The 14,261-nt window shown below is 34.6% G+C and overlaps 1 protein-coding gene across 1 annotated transcript in view; it reads left to right on the top strand.

Moving 5' to 3' along the window:
• LOC129268039 (liprin-beta-1-like) overlaps positions 1-14,261 on the top strand; it is a 56,951-nt gene that overhangs the window by 27,567 nt on the left and 15,123 nt on the right. Inside the window, exons 12-16 of the mRNA XM_064115333.1 lie at positions 3,179-3,377; positions 10,425-10,578; positions 11,372-11,524; positions 12,019-12,169; positions 13,454-13,654. Of these exons, the coding sequence (XP_063971403.1) occupies positions 3,179-3,377; positions 10,425-10,578; positions 11,372-11,524; positions 12,019-12,169; positions 13,454-13,654 (858 nt within the window). The remainder of the gene's footprint in view (positions 1-3,178; positions 3,378-10,424; positions 10,579-11,371; positions 11,525-12,018; positions 12,170-13,453; positions 13,655-14,261) is intronic.

Here is a 14,261-nt window from a genome sequence, read left to right as displayed (position 1 = left end):
CCTTGCGGTGTGAACAGCCTCTTAGTTTTGTAGTTGGTTAGGTCTTAGTTTTGTAGTTTTGTATTGAGTACATAGAATAGGTGAAGTGTATCTTCAAAGCTGGGTGTGGAGTACAGACCAGACTCATACCAATGAATATTACACAGGGTCTTAGTTTTGTAGTTGGTTAGGTCTTAGTTTTGTAGTTTTGTATTGAGTTCATAGGATAGTAAAGCATTTCTCCCAAACTGGGTGTGGAGTACAGACTAGGCTCATACCAATGAATATTACACAGGGTCTTAGTTTTGTAGTTGGTTAGGTCTTAGTTTTGTAGTTTTGTATTGAGTACATAGGATAGGTGAAGTGTATCTTTAAAACTGGGTCTGGAGTACAGACTAGACTCATACCAATGAATATTACACAGGGTCTTAGTTTTGTAGTTGGTTGGGTCTTAGTTTTGTAGTTTTGTATTGAGTACATAGGATAGGTGAAGTGTATCGCCCAAACTGGGTCTGGAGTACAGACTAGACTCATACCAATGAATATTACACAGGGTCTTAGTTTTGTAGTTGGTTAGGTCTTAGTTTTGTAGTTTTGTCTAAGTATGATATAGTTGGTAGTGTAACTTGGTCTGGATCACAGACTAGGCTTCATACCCATGAGTATTACCGGGTATTACTTACACAGGGTCTTAGTTTTGTAGTTGGTTGGGTCTTAGTTTTGTAGTTTTTTTGGTAGTATATATATGGGGTCTTAGGTCTTAGGTCTTTGTTTTATAGACACCCTGTTACAACCAATAATTTCATAGCAATGCCTAGTGCCTAATGTCACCACAACGCATTAACATTTGACATTCCAATCCAAAAGATGTGACAGGGCATACTGTTAGTGCTATCTTTTTAATAATACCAACATTTCTGTGCTACTGGTACTGGTTGTTGACCCTATATCACATTCTTGTGTCAGTCTTGCTATAGAACTTTTTCTAACGCCTCTGCATTACATTAACAAGGAGATACTATTTTAGAATAACAAAATTAAATTCTCTGCTCTTATAGTGAGCCATTCAAAAAGCTATTTGTAAATTATGCACAATTTCAAGCATGACTGATGATCCATGGCAAAATTTTCCTTTTTAACATAATCAGTATCAATATTCCATAATTGTGATGAGATCTTGACAAATAACTAACTTTTTGTACCTTGAAAATATTAAGTGATTTTAAATTGTTGAAAATCTGGTTTGCATGCAAAAAGGTCACCAGTCAATATATTTGTGCATAAATTGTTTAAACAAGGGGTCACACTTAAATCTGTTTTAAACAACCCCTCACTTTATAAAATATCACCCAGGGCGTGCTTTAGTATTTAAAAAAAATGTCCCTAGGTCTTGAAATTCTGCCCAAATTAGGAGGGAAAAAAAATTGTTTTAAAAATAGTATTTTGTTAACCTAAGAGATCCCAAGGCCCTGTCTTACAAAGAGTTATGATTGATCAATCTACCACAACTATGAAAAGCCAGCAACGTCAATATCTAAAACTCATGTTTGTTCAAAATATTTTCGAGATATGATGTATATTCATAATAATGATAATAATAACGCAGTTCTTGTATAGCGCAGATCACATTATGTCATAACGTCCCTATGCACTTCCAAAGGACTTGGATATTATTACTTTGGCTTTAGCCCTGCAGCATTTTACAGCGCGGTGGCATTTCAAGGAATAAATTCCTGTCAGGTACCCAGTCATCTCACCTGGGTTGAGTGCAGCTTAATGTGGATGAATTCCTTGCTGAAGGAAATTACGCCATGGCTAGGATTCGAACCCACGATCCTCTGTTTCAAAGTCAGAAGACTAATCCACTGGGCCACAACGTTTCATACATTCATAGTTAACTTGAAAATTCAGTGTGCGTCTCAATACAAAGGACATTGTGCAAATTTTCTGAAGAAAAAAGTATGACTTGGATGGATTTCCATACGGTTGAGATTGATCGGATCAATTGTTTAATACACTTTGTAAGACAGGGCCCAGGTTTATGCAGTAAATCAAAGCGATGGAATATAAAGAAGATATCAGTCAGTGCTGGTAGCACAGGATTTGAAATCTTACTTGATTTAATAACCATGTGTACAACTACACTAATAGGTGTTGTATGTTTACAGGTCTTGGCAAGTGTTTGTACAGACAAGTTTATTGTGATAAATTGTACATATGGGTCAATGTCATTGATTGGAGAAAAAAAATATTCATTATGATTGAATTATGCTCAGCATTGTTTTTGATTAGGGGGGCCTGATTATCATGTTACCTAGATTGCTTTGATATGATTTTATTTACCAAAAATGGTTATGAATGTCAGCACAAAACTTAATGTCATTCATCTCAACTATAGTTTCAAAGGGGAATGGGGAGGGATAGGTTGGGGGATTGGGATTTTTTTATAGTGGCAATTACCACATTTCTATGTTTAAGCTACTTGTTAATATATAGGCCTACTTGACACTTTCTGACTTACATGTAGGTTCTTGCTGTGCATAACATATGGACTGAATTTAATCATTTCCTATTCTCTTATTCTCTCCTACCACTTACCCCTCTCTCTTTCTCTTTCTCTGTGTTTACATCTGGTTTCCTACATTTTTTTCCTGCCATTTCCTACCTCTCTCACTCCTGATTATATGTTTGCCAAACTTTGTTCATACGTCCATCATTCTATTGGTCTGCTTGGCTGTCATATTCGCCTGTATGTGGTATGAGTGTGTTTCACTTTATTTCCACCTTGCTTTCTTTGTTTCCATTTTGCTTTAACTTTTTACTCCTATTTTTCTGTATAACTCCCATTTTGGCTTCAATTACATGATCTTTTTTCTCGCTCCTTCTTGATCTGTTTGTCTCTGTCTATCTTCCTCTCTCTCTCTCTCTACCCCTCTCTCTTATTTGTTCTATCCTTCGCTTTTTATTGCTCGCTCTCTCTCTCTCTCTACCCCTCTCTCTCTGTCTACTGGTTGTGGCTTTCTCACTGATCACATAATTTACATGTATCATATTGTCTACCTCTTTTTAAAAACATTCTCACTTCTAATGTTCCCTCCTTTCTCATAATTTACTATTCTTCCTTTCTCCCCTGTTAAAAACTCCCCTCTTTTTCTTTCCTCCAACCCCCTCCTCCTTCACTCTCCATTCTACTAATCAGGGTGATTTAGCAGGTAGATCTAATCCCTCCGGTTACAGGACGCTGCCCTCCCCTCGTAGAAACCAAGAGTTTGATCTTCCAACCAAGCTCCAGCAGCAATCGACCAACGGTACACCAGAATCAAGAAAACCCAGAGCTTCATTTGGAAAGGGACTCTTTAAAATCACCTCGAAAAAGACTTCCAGTGCTCCAAATCTCGGTAAGTTTTTACTGAATTATTTTACTCATTTCTTGCTGTATCATGAAGCAATGACTGATGAATATTTTTAAATAAGCAATGGAATTTTAATATATTTCCTTTTGTTGGAAGTATAATTTGATTAATTGGTTTCATATGTATTTGTGTCTCCCCGACATTCATCAAGTGCAGTGTTTATTATGACTTTCTATTCATGCAACTCTTGCACCAAACTTGCAATCAATAATAATCACATATTATATCTGCAATTATCCTATCAATTGGAAATTGTTTGATTAATTGCAAATTTGCTACTGATTATAGTCTGTTTCAGCAATAAAAAGTTTACATTAATTTTCATTGGTAAAAATTAATCCATCAGTATTTAGAACTGATATTGTAATTGATTGTAAATAAATTCTAGCATCGCAGCCTTTGATTCTACAGAGTAAGCTTGAATTGATATGATGTTACTTTGTTGAGATCACAATAAAGTAAAGTAATTTACAAAATATATACAAACATAACAAAGATTAAGATGTGAACAATAATAATATGCATTGTTTACTATATCTAGTCATAAGATTCTTTGTTACATGTTGACCAATTGACATCCATCCATGATTAGGCCTACATGTTAGTGTGAAAAGAATTATCAAGCTGAATAAATGCAGTTGTGTATAATAGGAAATGGTGTGCTATCATTGTACAGGGTGTGACATTATGCCTTGATTTTGACATTTGAAGTACTTTTGATTGTGATATTTGTAGTTTTTATTTTGCTGTTTATGAATGATAAATTTGACATTGGTTGCAAGTATTTTTTTTAAATGATAGCCAGATAGAGAGAACTTTAGTATATATGCAGCTTTCTCAATTGAGCATTCCATTCCTTTGGTGATTTTCCTAGAACAGTTGTTGCTTAGCAACTTCTGTGGTATAGTTGCTTGTAATATGTTTGAGGTTTTAGATGCTGTATTGCGGCAGCCGTAACTAAATTATATCCAGATGATTGAAAAGGGATTTTGTACAATGCAATTAACTTTACTTCATATCTCTGCCTCTTTCTATTGATTTTATATTGTGCAATCAAGCATTCACCGCTGCTACACACATATGAATATAGTTTTAGCTTATTGAAGAATGAACATGTACTTCCCTCCTCTCGTAGGGAGCATACTTCTTATCACATTTTTTTCATTAATTTATTTTCATATTTGCTGGCAGGTAATCCTTATATTTCCAAATTGTTTTTATTTCTTTCTTTTCCATCTCAGTTTCCCAGACTGTATTTTTACAAAAGTCTACAATTCACAAGTAGATGATATAGTATATCAGGGAATAATATTGCTTCTCAAATTTGATAATATACATTTCTGGTTGTAATAGAATAAGTTTACAATGTTCTGTACAGTCTTACATAAGAAATTTGCAACAGAATCACTCATATTTACCGAAATTATTTGGCACATATTTTACATTCATACATGGAAAATTATTAATTTTAGTGGATTCCGTTCAAATTCGTGTTTAGATTTAACCTCAACTGGTATTTGTCTTTAAATCATGGTTTAAAGGGGACATTCATCCTGACATTATGTTGGCTTTTTTCAAAGGCAAAAACATTATAAAATAATTAAGAAACATAGGAAGGTTTGGTGGAAATCCAACATAGAGTAACGGTGTTATGAACTTTGTGAATGAAAATTTTTAGATTTTGTGATATGGCATTCATGTGAATTGCCCCTCGTCATAAATTCCATGAATTGTAGATATATTATTGACATACAATAAACATGAATTAATCAGGTAGAGATAAATACTTCCGTTTTTATAATGACTCTTTCGGATGATTCACTTCATGCTCAATTAATGGTGTAATTAAGCGAATATTCAAGAATCCATGAGTCAATATTCACCCTTCAAAATATAAAGAGTCAATGTTTACAAAGGTTTCTACATCACACATCAAACCCATTTATCATGACTGATACTACAGTCCAAAGTACAATATTAACTGCTAATGTGTTCATTCCAAAGGCAAAGATTTGGTACCAACTTTGTGACATTTTATGAATGGTTTAAATGTTTATCATTTCAAACCGGAAACAGATCAGAAGCTGTTTTGTCCTTTATAGATTGAGCTATATGATTAAGACACAAAGTGGCATTTCACATATTCAGATGCACCTGAAATGGTGTAAAATTGCACTGTTAGAGTTCGACCTGTGTTACAATGTAGGTTTATCTCTTAAAGACTGGAATGAATTGGATTAGATCTGATTACTCCAAGCAACAAGAATGCTCTATATTAGAAACAAACAAGGTATGTAGGATTTTGCTTCTAAAAATAAAAAAAATACATAAAGAAGACAATTTTGATTATATTTTATTTTGATAAAATCTGAAACAATGATAAAAATATTAGTGAGGGTTGATGAAAATCCATCAAAGAATTTCAAGTTATGGGTTTTTAATGAAAGATTTAACTTTGGTTATATGTGAGCAGCTCCGGTTTTTAATGAAAGATTTAACTTTGGTTATATGTGAGCAGCTCCGGTTTTTAATTAAAGATTTAACTTTTGTTATATGTGAACAGCTCCCATGTATATCATGTGGCTTAAATGAAAAAAGAAAAAATTATAAAACATGAATAAAAATATTTTTTGTAATAGAAGTTAGTGTGAATTATTGCGTACAAATGATATATCCACCACACAAATAAAATCACTGTAAATTTTTGTTTTTAATATATACGACATATAGATGTCACAAAATAAAAACTTCAAAATGTATAATTCTCTGTTATTCTTCACCAATATTTATTATTTTTTTAAATATCTTCTTTAAAACAAACTTATGATCAGGGTGAGCTTTCCCTTTAATGCATGATGACCTAAGATGAATTGGAGTTGTAAAACCTTCACACATTGTTTTTCATTTTTTTTTAATAATGTGGATTATGACTCACTCTCATACACAGAATATTTTAAGAGTGTTGATTCATGACATAATCCCAAAGATTACTACATCATTATTAATTGTTCATCATCTTGTGGTATGCCTTCTGTTCTAATCTCACTTAAATTGATACACTCACTTAACACATTGCAATGAAAGATAGGACACTTTTTTAGCTGACTCATGTTGTATTAAAGTGATATGAAGTGTTTGTTACATTAAGATGCTAGAAGAGATGTATTTTAATGATATTAGTACACAACTGCAGGGTGCATAGGTCACAACGTCAGTACTTTGTATAGCACTTAGTCCTTACACAAGGCATTCTGACCATTTCACACCATTTTTCCTGGATAGAGTTTCATTTATATGAAATGAGGATTTATTGAAAGTTAGTCACAGCCGATGCTCAAATTTTGATGAATTTTACAAATATTTTAGTTTGTAGAGCAAAATATAATAATTTTCAAAATGATAAACCTAACATAAAAAGAGATGTACAAGTGAATATGATATTTGCTGAAAATGTAGTACCGGTACAGTGTAAATTCAATTTCATGAACATATTGCTATGCTGGGGCGGATCTACATTTAGCTTTTTGCTAAGAGGGGGGGGGGGGTGACCAGTTGGTTTGATGTGACGTACTGTGTCCTAAATCCTATCCTCCAGACCTCCACTGTGACCCTCGTCAGTAGGGAAGGGGGGTGGGAGTTTGATTCCCCCCATTTTATAGGGAGACCAAGGGGTTGGGTAGGGGTTAAATCCCTTATTCCATCCCCCCCCCCCATCTCCCATTGCTATGTAAAAACATTACATTATCTTTAATTTGCTCTACAGTGCCAGCCGATGAAGTATCAACATTAAATTACATGTGCTGCGCATAATTCTTATTATATTATCTGATAGAAATATGGTTGTGAAGAAGATTTATGAGTTTCTCACACTAAGAAGGTTTGCGTTAGTTTTAAATTACATTACGGATATATTAAATCATGTTTAGATTCTGAACAGTTAACTTATTTCTTTGACTAACTTGAGTTTTAGTCTCTCCTTGGTTCTAGCAATGACAGCACCTAAAGTAAAAAAGGAAAGAGGACAAAACAGAGAGAAAAGAGAGAGTAGGGACGGAAAAACAAAGAAAAGAGTAGTGATATCAAAGTGTATAAATATTCATAGATATCTTTATAAGTTGTTCTGCTTTTATTAAAGGATATTTACGTACCTTGAAGATTACTTGAAGGTCGACTTTCCCTTTAAAGTCACTCAGATAATGGACTTTTGTATAGGCCCATTGAACACCATTTGATTTATGTGCAGTACAAATTCTCTATAGACCCTACATGTAGTATCTCTAGCATAGGGGCTCAATAGGAAAAAGTACATGAATAAATGCACAAGAAAAGCAGCAGAATACAATATTCTTAGAAAATAGTGGAAGAAAAACAAGGTCCTTGGTTTTGGTGTCTTTATCATCATCACAGGCTTGCATCACTCACTCTCCATGAAGCAATGGGGGATATTGTGAACTCAAGTATACACTGTACACAATAGCTTCTGGCTGAATTATTAATGTATTTATAGCCTGATGTGGAATATGATACTATTTGTGAATTAATTCCACTTTGTACCCAGGATATATGTATGACAGATATGATGTGGGAAAATGAACCAAAAATTTTGAGTGGGCCAGGTATGGTGTATCAGGTAAAATTAAGAAGTAGTTTTGAATGAGCAAAGTGAGCGAGCAAAAATTGTGAAATTTAAAAAAATTCAAATTTTGAGAAAGATTTTTACATAATTGATATTCAGAAAATAATATCATATTTCACCTTTCTCTCTTTCTATTTTATTTCAATTGGTTGTGATAAATTGGGGGGGGGGGGCAAGCACCCCCCCCCCATCTGTACACCAATGAGGCCTTGTTTTAGAGGAAAGTGCATTTGTGTGTGAGATTTTATACAGAATGTACAAATATTCAGTCTGATAATTCCATAGATAATGTAACATATACCGTGTTTACACGCTGCATCGGCTCGCGGTTCAGAACTGCGAGCCGATGCAGAATCAGCTTTTTTTTTGCGTGTAAACACAATTGACTTGCATCGGCAATTGGCGCGCATTTCATTTACTTTACCATTATGACGTACTTGTAAGCGCACGGATCCTGCGTTGTCTTTATTATGACGTATAATTATTGGTGTGCGGATCATTTCAGGTTTTTGCTACTCGAGCCGATTCTGCACCGCGAGCTGTGACAGCGTGTAAACGCGGTGCAAGATAAACCAAAAGCCGATTCTGCATCGGCTTTTGGTTCTGAACCAAAAGCCGATGCACATGTAAACACGGTAATAATGATCAAAAATCAAAATCAATCACGTACTCTAACCCTCCAAATTGCTCTCAAAATGCATTCATCTCAGAATTGTTCTTAACCAATGAAAACCTCTTTGGATACATTTAAAGTGCATTTTCCATTCAATTTCAAAATCAAGGTTAGAGAAAATGTTCAGGTATAGTATCCATCACCAAATTTAATTTTAAACATCCATCAAAATGCGGACAAATTTTTCAAATAAAACTAAATTATATATTCTAGGACAGCAATTAAGTCTTGTAGAAAATCAGGGAATGTCATGGCTTAAATTTCATTTTCATGAAATAAGGTTATTTTATAAAAGGAAAAGTTACATGGACACAAGAAATCAATCCAAACTCAATGAGAAGGGCATTTTTATGAGATGTCAAAATGCTACGTTATTCAAAATATTTCAGAACCAGTTCAATATAGATCTCAGATGACATAATAACAATTCATCAATTGAAATCAATAGTCTCTGTGAATTCTGCTGTCTTATGGCAAGTTCCCTTAAGTCTGTGCAGTCTCCCTTGTCTGCGCACACCCGTATCTGCGCAATTCTAGTAAAAGAAGATATGCAACGAACACAAACTTTACACATGCAATACATAGACAGATATACATTAGAAAATTCTACTCAAAATGGTTGAAAAATAATGAATTTAGGGCATTCCATGTGAAGACCTAAAAATGCAGCCTTTCTCATGAAAATCCCTATATCGTGTGCAAAGTGAATGGGTGCGCAGACATGGGGTACCATTTTTTTTTCAATCCGAAAATGACTGCCCAAGGTTTTTTCCAAGAAAATCCTATGTTTCTTTCAAATTTTTATGAGATATATGGTACACTTACTCATGATGATATGAGGAACATTATTAATTATAAATTGTTAGGTGCACAGACTTAGGGACCACCATCATACTTTACCTCGCTGTATTATGACCAGGGCGCCGTAACACAAAGGTTAGCGATTAATTGCTACATGTAAATGAAATGACCAACCAAGATCCTTGTTGCATGCGCATTTTGCTCAGTAGACTGACTATGAACCAATCAGAATTGTTCTTTGAAATTAGCGATCAATCGCTAACCTTTGTTTTAAGGGACCCTGATGTTGTTTTTTTCAAAAGTGGATTTATTACCTTTTAAAACCCAGTGGTTCTTAATGCTCGAGGGATTATTACATGAAGCATGATATGAAATCAGGCAAGGAAAACTCTAATCTGAAGTGCAAAGCAGTGATGCAAGAACTTTGTGAGAGATTTTTTTAATAATTGCATTACAAGAGGGAGGCAAGTTGTCTGAAATGCTGAAAGTAGTGAGTGTGAATTGTTATGTTATTTCGGATGAATGTCATAGTGAAATAGATTCACTGCTTGTAAGATGGTCTCACTTCAAGATACAACCAAAATATAAGCCTTAACATTTTTATGCAGTCCCATGCATGTGTTTTTGTGTGCAGTGTTTGTAACTCGGTGTATATTTATATCTTCTTATTTTGGTGATTTTTTATCAATGTCTGTCTCATAACCAGAACTTAACTCTAAACTCATTGATGTCTTCAGATTTCGACAAAACAAAAATTATTATTATAGAGTATTAATTAAGAAAAATGTTCATCTACATTTGCATATTACAATATGTTTCTGTTTCTCTCTTATTTTCCTCTTTCTCTTTATATATTTTTCTCTCGTTTCTCTGTCCCTCTCCATCTCTCTATTGCTCTCTCTCTCTCTCTCTCTCTCTTCAGCCATGACTGAGTCAGAAGGAGAGGATGCCTTAGGAGTGCAGAGACCAAGAAATGTTACCTTCCAAGGTCTAGAGAGGAGCGGATACCCCGCCCCTCCAGGGACTCCGCCTATGGACTACAGAAAACGCAAAGGCATCAAGAAACTCATTGGAAAGTAAGCACCGCGCAGCATTCCACTCACTCACAGTCAATCAGATGCAAGGAATTGTTGCAGCTTACAATGTATAACATTTGTCTGGGACCGTCACCAATAACAAACTTAAAGAAAAACAGCAAAGAACTAGACCTATCTACATTTTGAGTCAAATTCAACATGAAATGGTAACACTAGTGCTCAATAGTTAGTGAACCCCACCAGAAAATGAACATATTTAAAGTGTTCAAGTTTTGCAATGTTTTAGATATTTTATTGTGAAGTCAGGTGAGAAAATATTACATTCAATGAATTTTGTTTTTCTGGGCTCGCCGAACATTTTAGTGTTGTCTACATTCAACACTCCGCATGAAGGAGTGCATTTTGTGGTGGGGTTCACTATTAAACTTTTGAGCACAACTGTTTTTCATGCCTCCCTAATGTTTTAGTCACACCTGCCTCCAAGCAAACTGTCGGTATCAGAAAATCTTTCAGTTCTGATGGTTTGAAAGTATTCCCTCAAATAGTGGAGCATCAATTAATGACTGCATTCTTCCCTCTATTGAATAATTTCATCTCAATAATATAACTATAATAATACATTTTGTAAGTATGTACATTGTGTAAATTATTGAATTTAACTGATGTCTATGGTAAAGTAGATGATTAGGGTCTATGATTAAATGTTTGTTGATGATGATGATGATGATGGTGATGACATTTCTCTTATTAAGAAATTGTAGATTATTAAGAAAGTAATGATGTGATTACCATGACAATATTAATGATAATTTCAAGTCATTTTTCCTTTCAGATTAAAGCGTAGTGGGTCAGCAAATCTTCACAATGGTGATGATGATGATGATATCCACCCAGTAGAATTCTCAAGGAACAATCGTTTTAGAGCTACAGCAGGACCTAGACTAGCATGGTCTAGGGACCTAAAGAAGAATGAAAATGGGACCAAGTATGTAGCCAATTCTTTTATCCCTAATGATATTTTTGATCCAAAATGTACATTATGATGATGTAAAGATAAGGATTATAATGGTAGATTTTAAATTTTCAAATTTCAAATCCAGATTGACCAGAGGGCTTATGCATGTTAAACCCTCACATATGGAACCAGAAAAATTGATACAAATGATTGATTGCTTATAATAATAACAAACAGCCCAATGTTAAATAAATAAACTTCATGTTACCAACCCCTTGTACAGCATACATCTGTGTTGTAGACCAATTTGTTTTCATGGTTATTTTTAACAGGGGTGCTTTAGTCATTCCCGACAAAAAATGATTTATATTTTGACATAGCAACGCACCTGGCTCATTGCATAGCCCATTAAAAGTGTTTTTATTCTTCTCTAGAATCCCCCGCTTACATGTATAGCTCCTTTAAGTTAGAGTGCTCTGAAGTCATATCCTCTTTATGATTGATAAAATCATCTTTTTTTTCAGTGACTTGAACGCTCCATTTGCCAAGTGGGACAGTGAGCAGGTTTCTGATTGGCTCAGAGGGATGGGGCTCGCTCAGTATGCTGCATCTTGTAGAGTCTGGGTGAAGAATGGTGGAACATTACTTGCTGCTGCTCCTCTAGAACTAGAAAAGGTGAGAAACATGTATTTAAATGTAACCCTTGTGAGCTCAAGACATTGGTTAGGCCCCTAATTGTTGACATTAAATTTTAGTTAACAACAAAATTATTTCTTGATACATGTTTAAACCATTTTATTTCTTTATATTTTTGTTGCACATTCTTGATATAGAGTATGGAATGCTTGATATAAAGAAATATGATTAAATGAGAGGATGGCTTGCCATACTTTTGTTCAGCATACACTGGCTAAACATTCATGTGTTACAATACTGTACCTTTATATTTCCAACCATGTGATGTGTGGATTGGAGCCATACTGTCGTACTTTGGCAAAAGGAAGCAATTTACAACAAAGTATCATTTGTTGTAAATGAGCAATGTGTGTTTGTTATTTACATGTACAGTACATATGCGTCAATGCAATTTAACAGCATATTTTCTTCAATATCTTTCCATAGAACGATCATTTCTTCCCCAAACTTTGCCTGAACGTGCAACATACGAAGGGTATTTCAGAATCGACTCAAATTTGACTGATTTGTCACTTGCTTCCTTTTGCCAAAGTTTGGCAGCATAGTTGATAATCATTCCCCTTACACCTGTCTGTAGCTTGGCTAACTAACAGTGTGATATCAACATGTTTGCCAAACCTCATAGGAGGCAGGAAGTCCTGTTTTAACTTCATGTCCATAATACAGAAAAAAAATATATAGCCATCAACCTTAAAGTGTTACTGTTACTGTGAAAAAATGTTTTGAGAGAAAGTCCTGTAGACTACTGGTCGCAATTGGTTAAATATGAAGGTGAATATTGTTAAATCATCTTAGAGCTAGAATCATGAAAATGATGTGAAATTTTTAACTGGGTTATGCAGAGACTCACATGCACTGCTTAGAGATATACATAAATGGAACTGAACCCAAATTTGTAACCCAAAATGTTTTAGTTGATTTTATATTTAATTTGAGGACAACTGAATACCAATCCATTTCAGATGAACTTTTTGTTATGATATACTTCCTGAATAACATGAAAGCATTAGAATATGTTTAGTGAATTAAATAACTAGACCTATCCTACACATGTGCATTAACAATATTTGTTTTCTGTAATTTCTCCTTTGGATGTTGCAACAAAGGCAATTTATGAAAGAAAAAAAAATGTGAAATTTGAAGCCTGATTTGCATTTTTAACCTTTGACCTTGATTTTCACAGTTTAATGTTGATTGTTTATGTTTTCATTATTGGTAACCTTTGACCTGTGAATCATTTTACCTTTGAACTTTGACCTCCAGTACTTGGGTCTAAAGAATCCACTCCATCGTAAGAAGCTTCAGCTAGCCCTTCAGGCGATGGGATCAGAGTGTGAAGACAAGCAAGGAGACTTAGACTACCATTGGGTGACCAGGTGGTTAGATGATGTAGGACTACCTCAATATAAAGATACCTTCCTTGAAGCTAAGGTTGATGGTAGAATGCTACATTACATGACAGTGGTAAGAGATAAGTGATGGTGTTGATGTGTGTTTAGTGTCATGAGGACTAGAATTGTTCTTTCAGTCTTGCACTTTGTGGCTACGCTGGTAAAACCTCGGTATCTAAAAAAAATTAAAATATTTGAGGGCAGCTTAGAAAAAAACTGTATTTCAGAAATATGGCAATGATGACAATCTTGTATTATGAGAAAACATTTTGATACCTGTCCAGAACTCTATCTAGGCAAAATAAGGCTGCTACCCATGTTATCACTCTAAAATCTAGCTTATTCTGAGCTGTCATCAAAATGTTTTAATTTTGAGATACAAGGTTTTTACAGCTCAGAGACGATTTGCGCTCCTCAAGGTAGAGTACATACAGCCTACCCGAAGCCTAGGCTTTGTAGATGACTGGAGGCTGACTGTCCATTGAAATGAATAAAGGGCAATTAGTTACTTCAACAGCAATAACAATGTAAAGGAAGAAACCAAATTTTAAAAAGAATGAAAAGAAGGGGAAAGCAGGACTACCAAGTCTCTCTGCTTGTCAGGGAGACTCCCTAATAATTGACTGAATTTTGAATGGATAACTGATTTCAACATCTCCCTGATTCATACATTGATTTCT

The sequence above is a fragment of the Lytechinus pictus genome, unplaced genomic scaffold (genome assembly GCF_037042905.1).
Source record: "Lytechinus pictus isolate F3 Inbred unplaced genomic scaffold, Lp3.0 scaffold_27, whole genome shotgun sequence".
In the NCBI taxonomy this organism is placed as follows: domain Eukaryota; kingdom Metazoa; phylum Echinodermata; class Echinoidea; order Temnopleuroida; family Toxopneustidae; genus Lytechinus; species Lytechinus pictus.
Note: the sequence above shows the minus strand (reverse complement) of the source record. Positions and strands in the feature narration are given on the sequence as shown.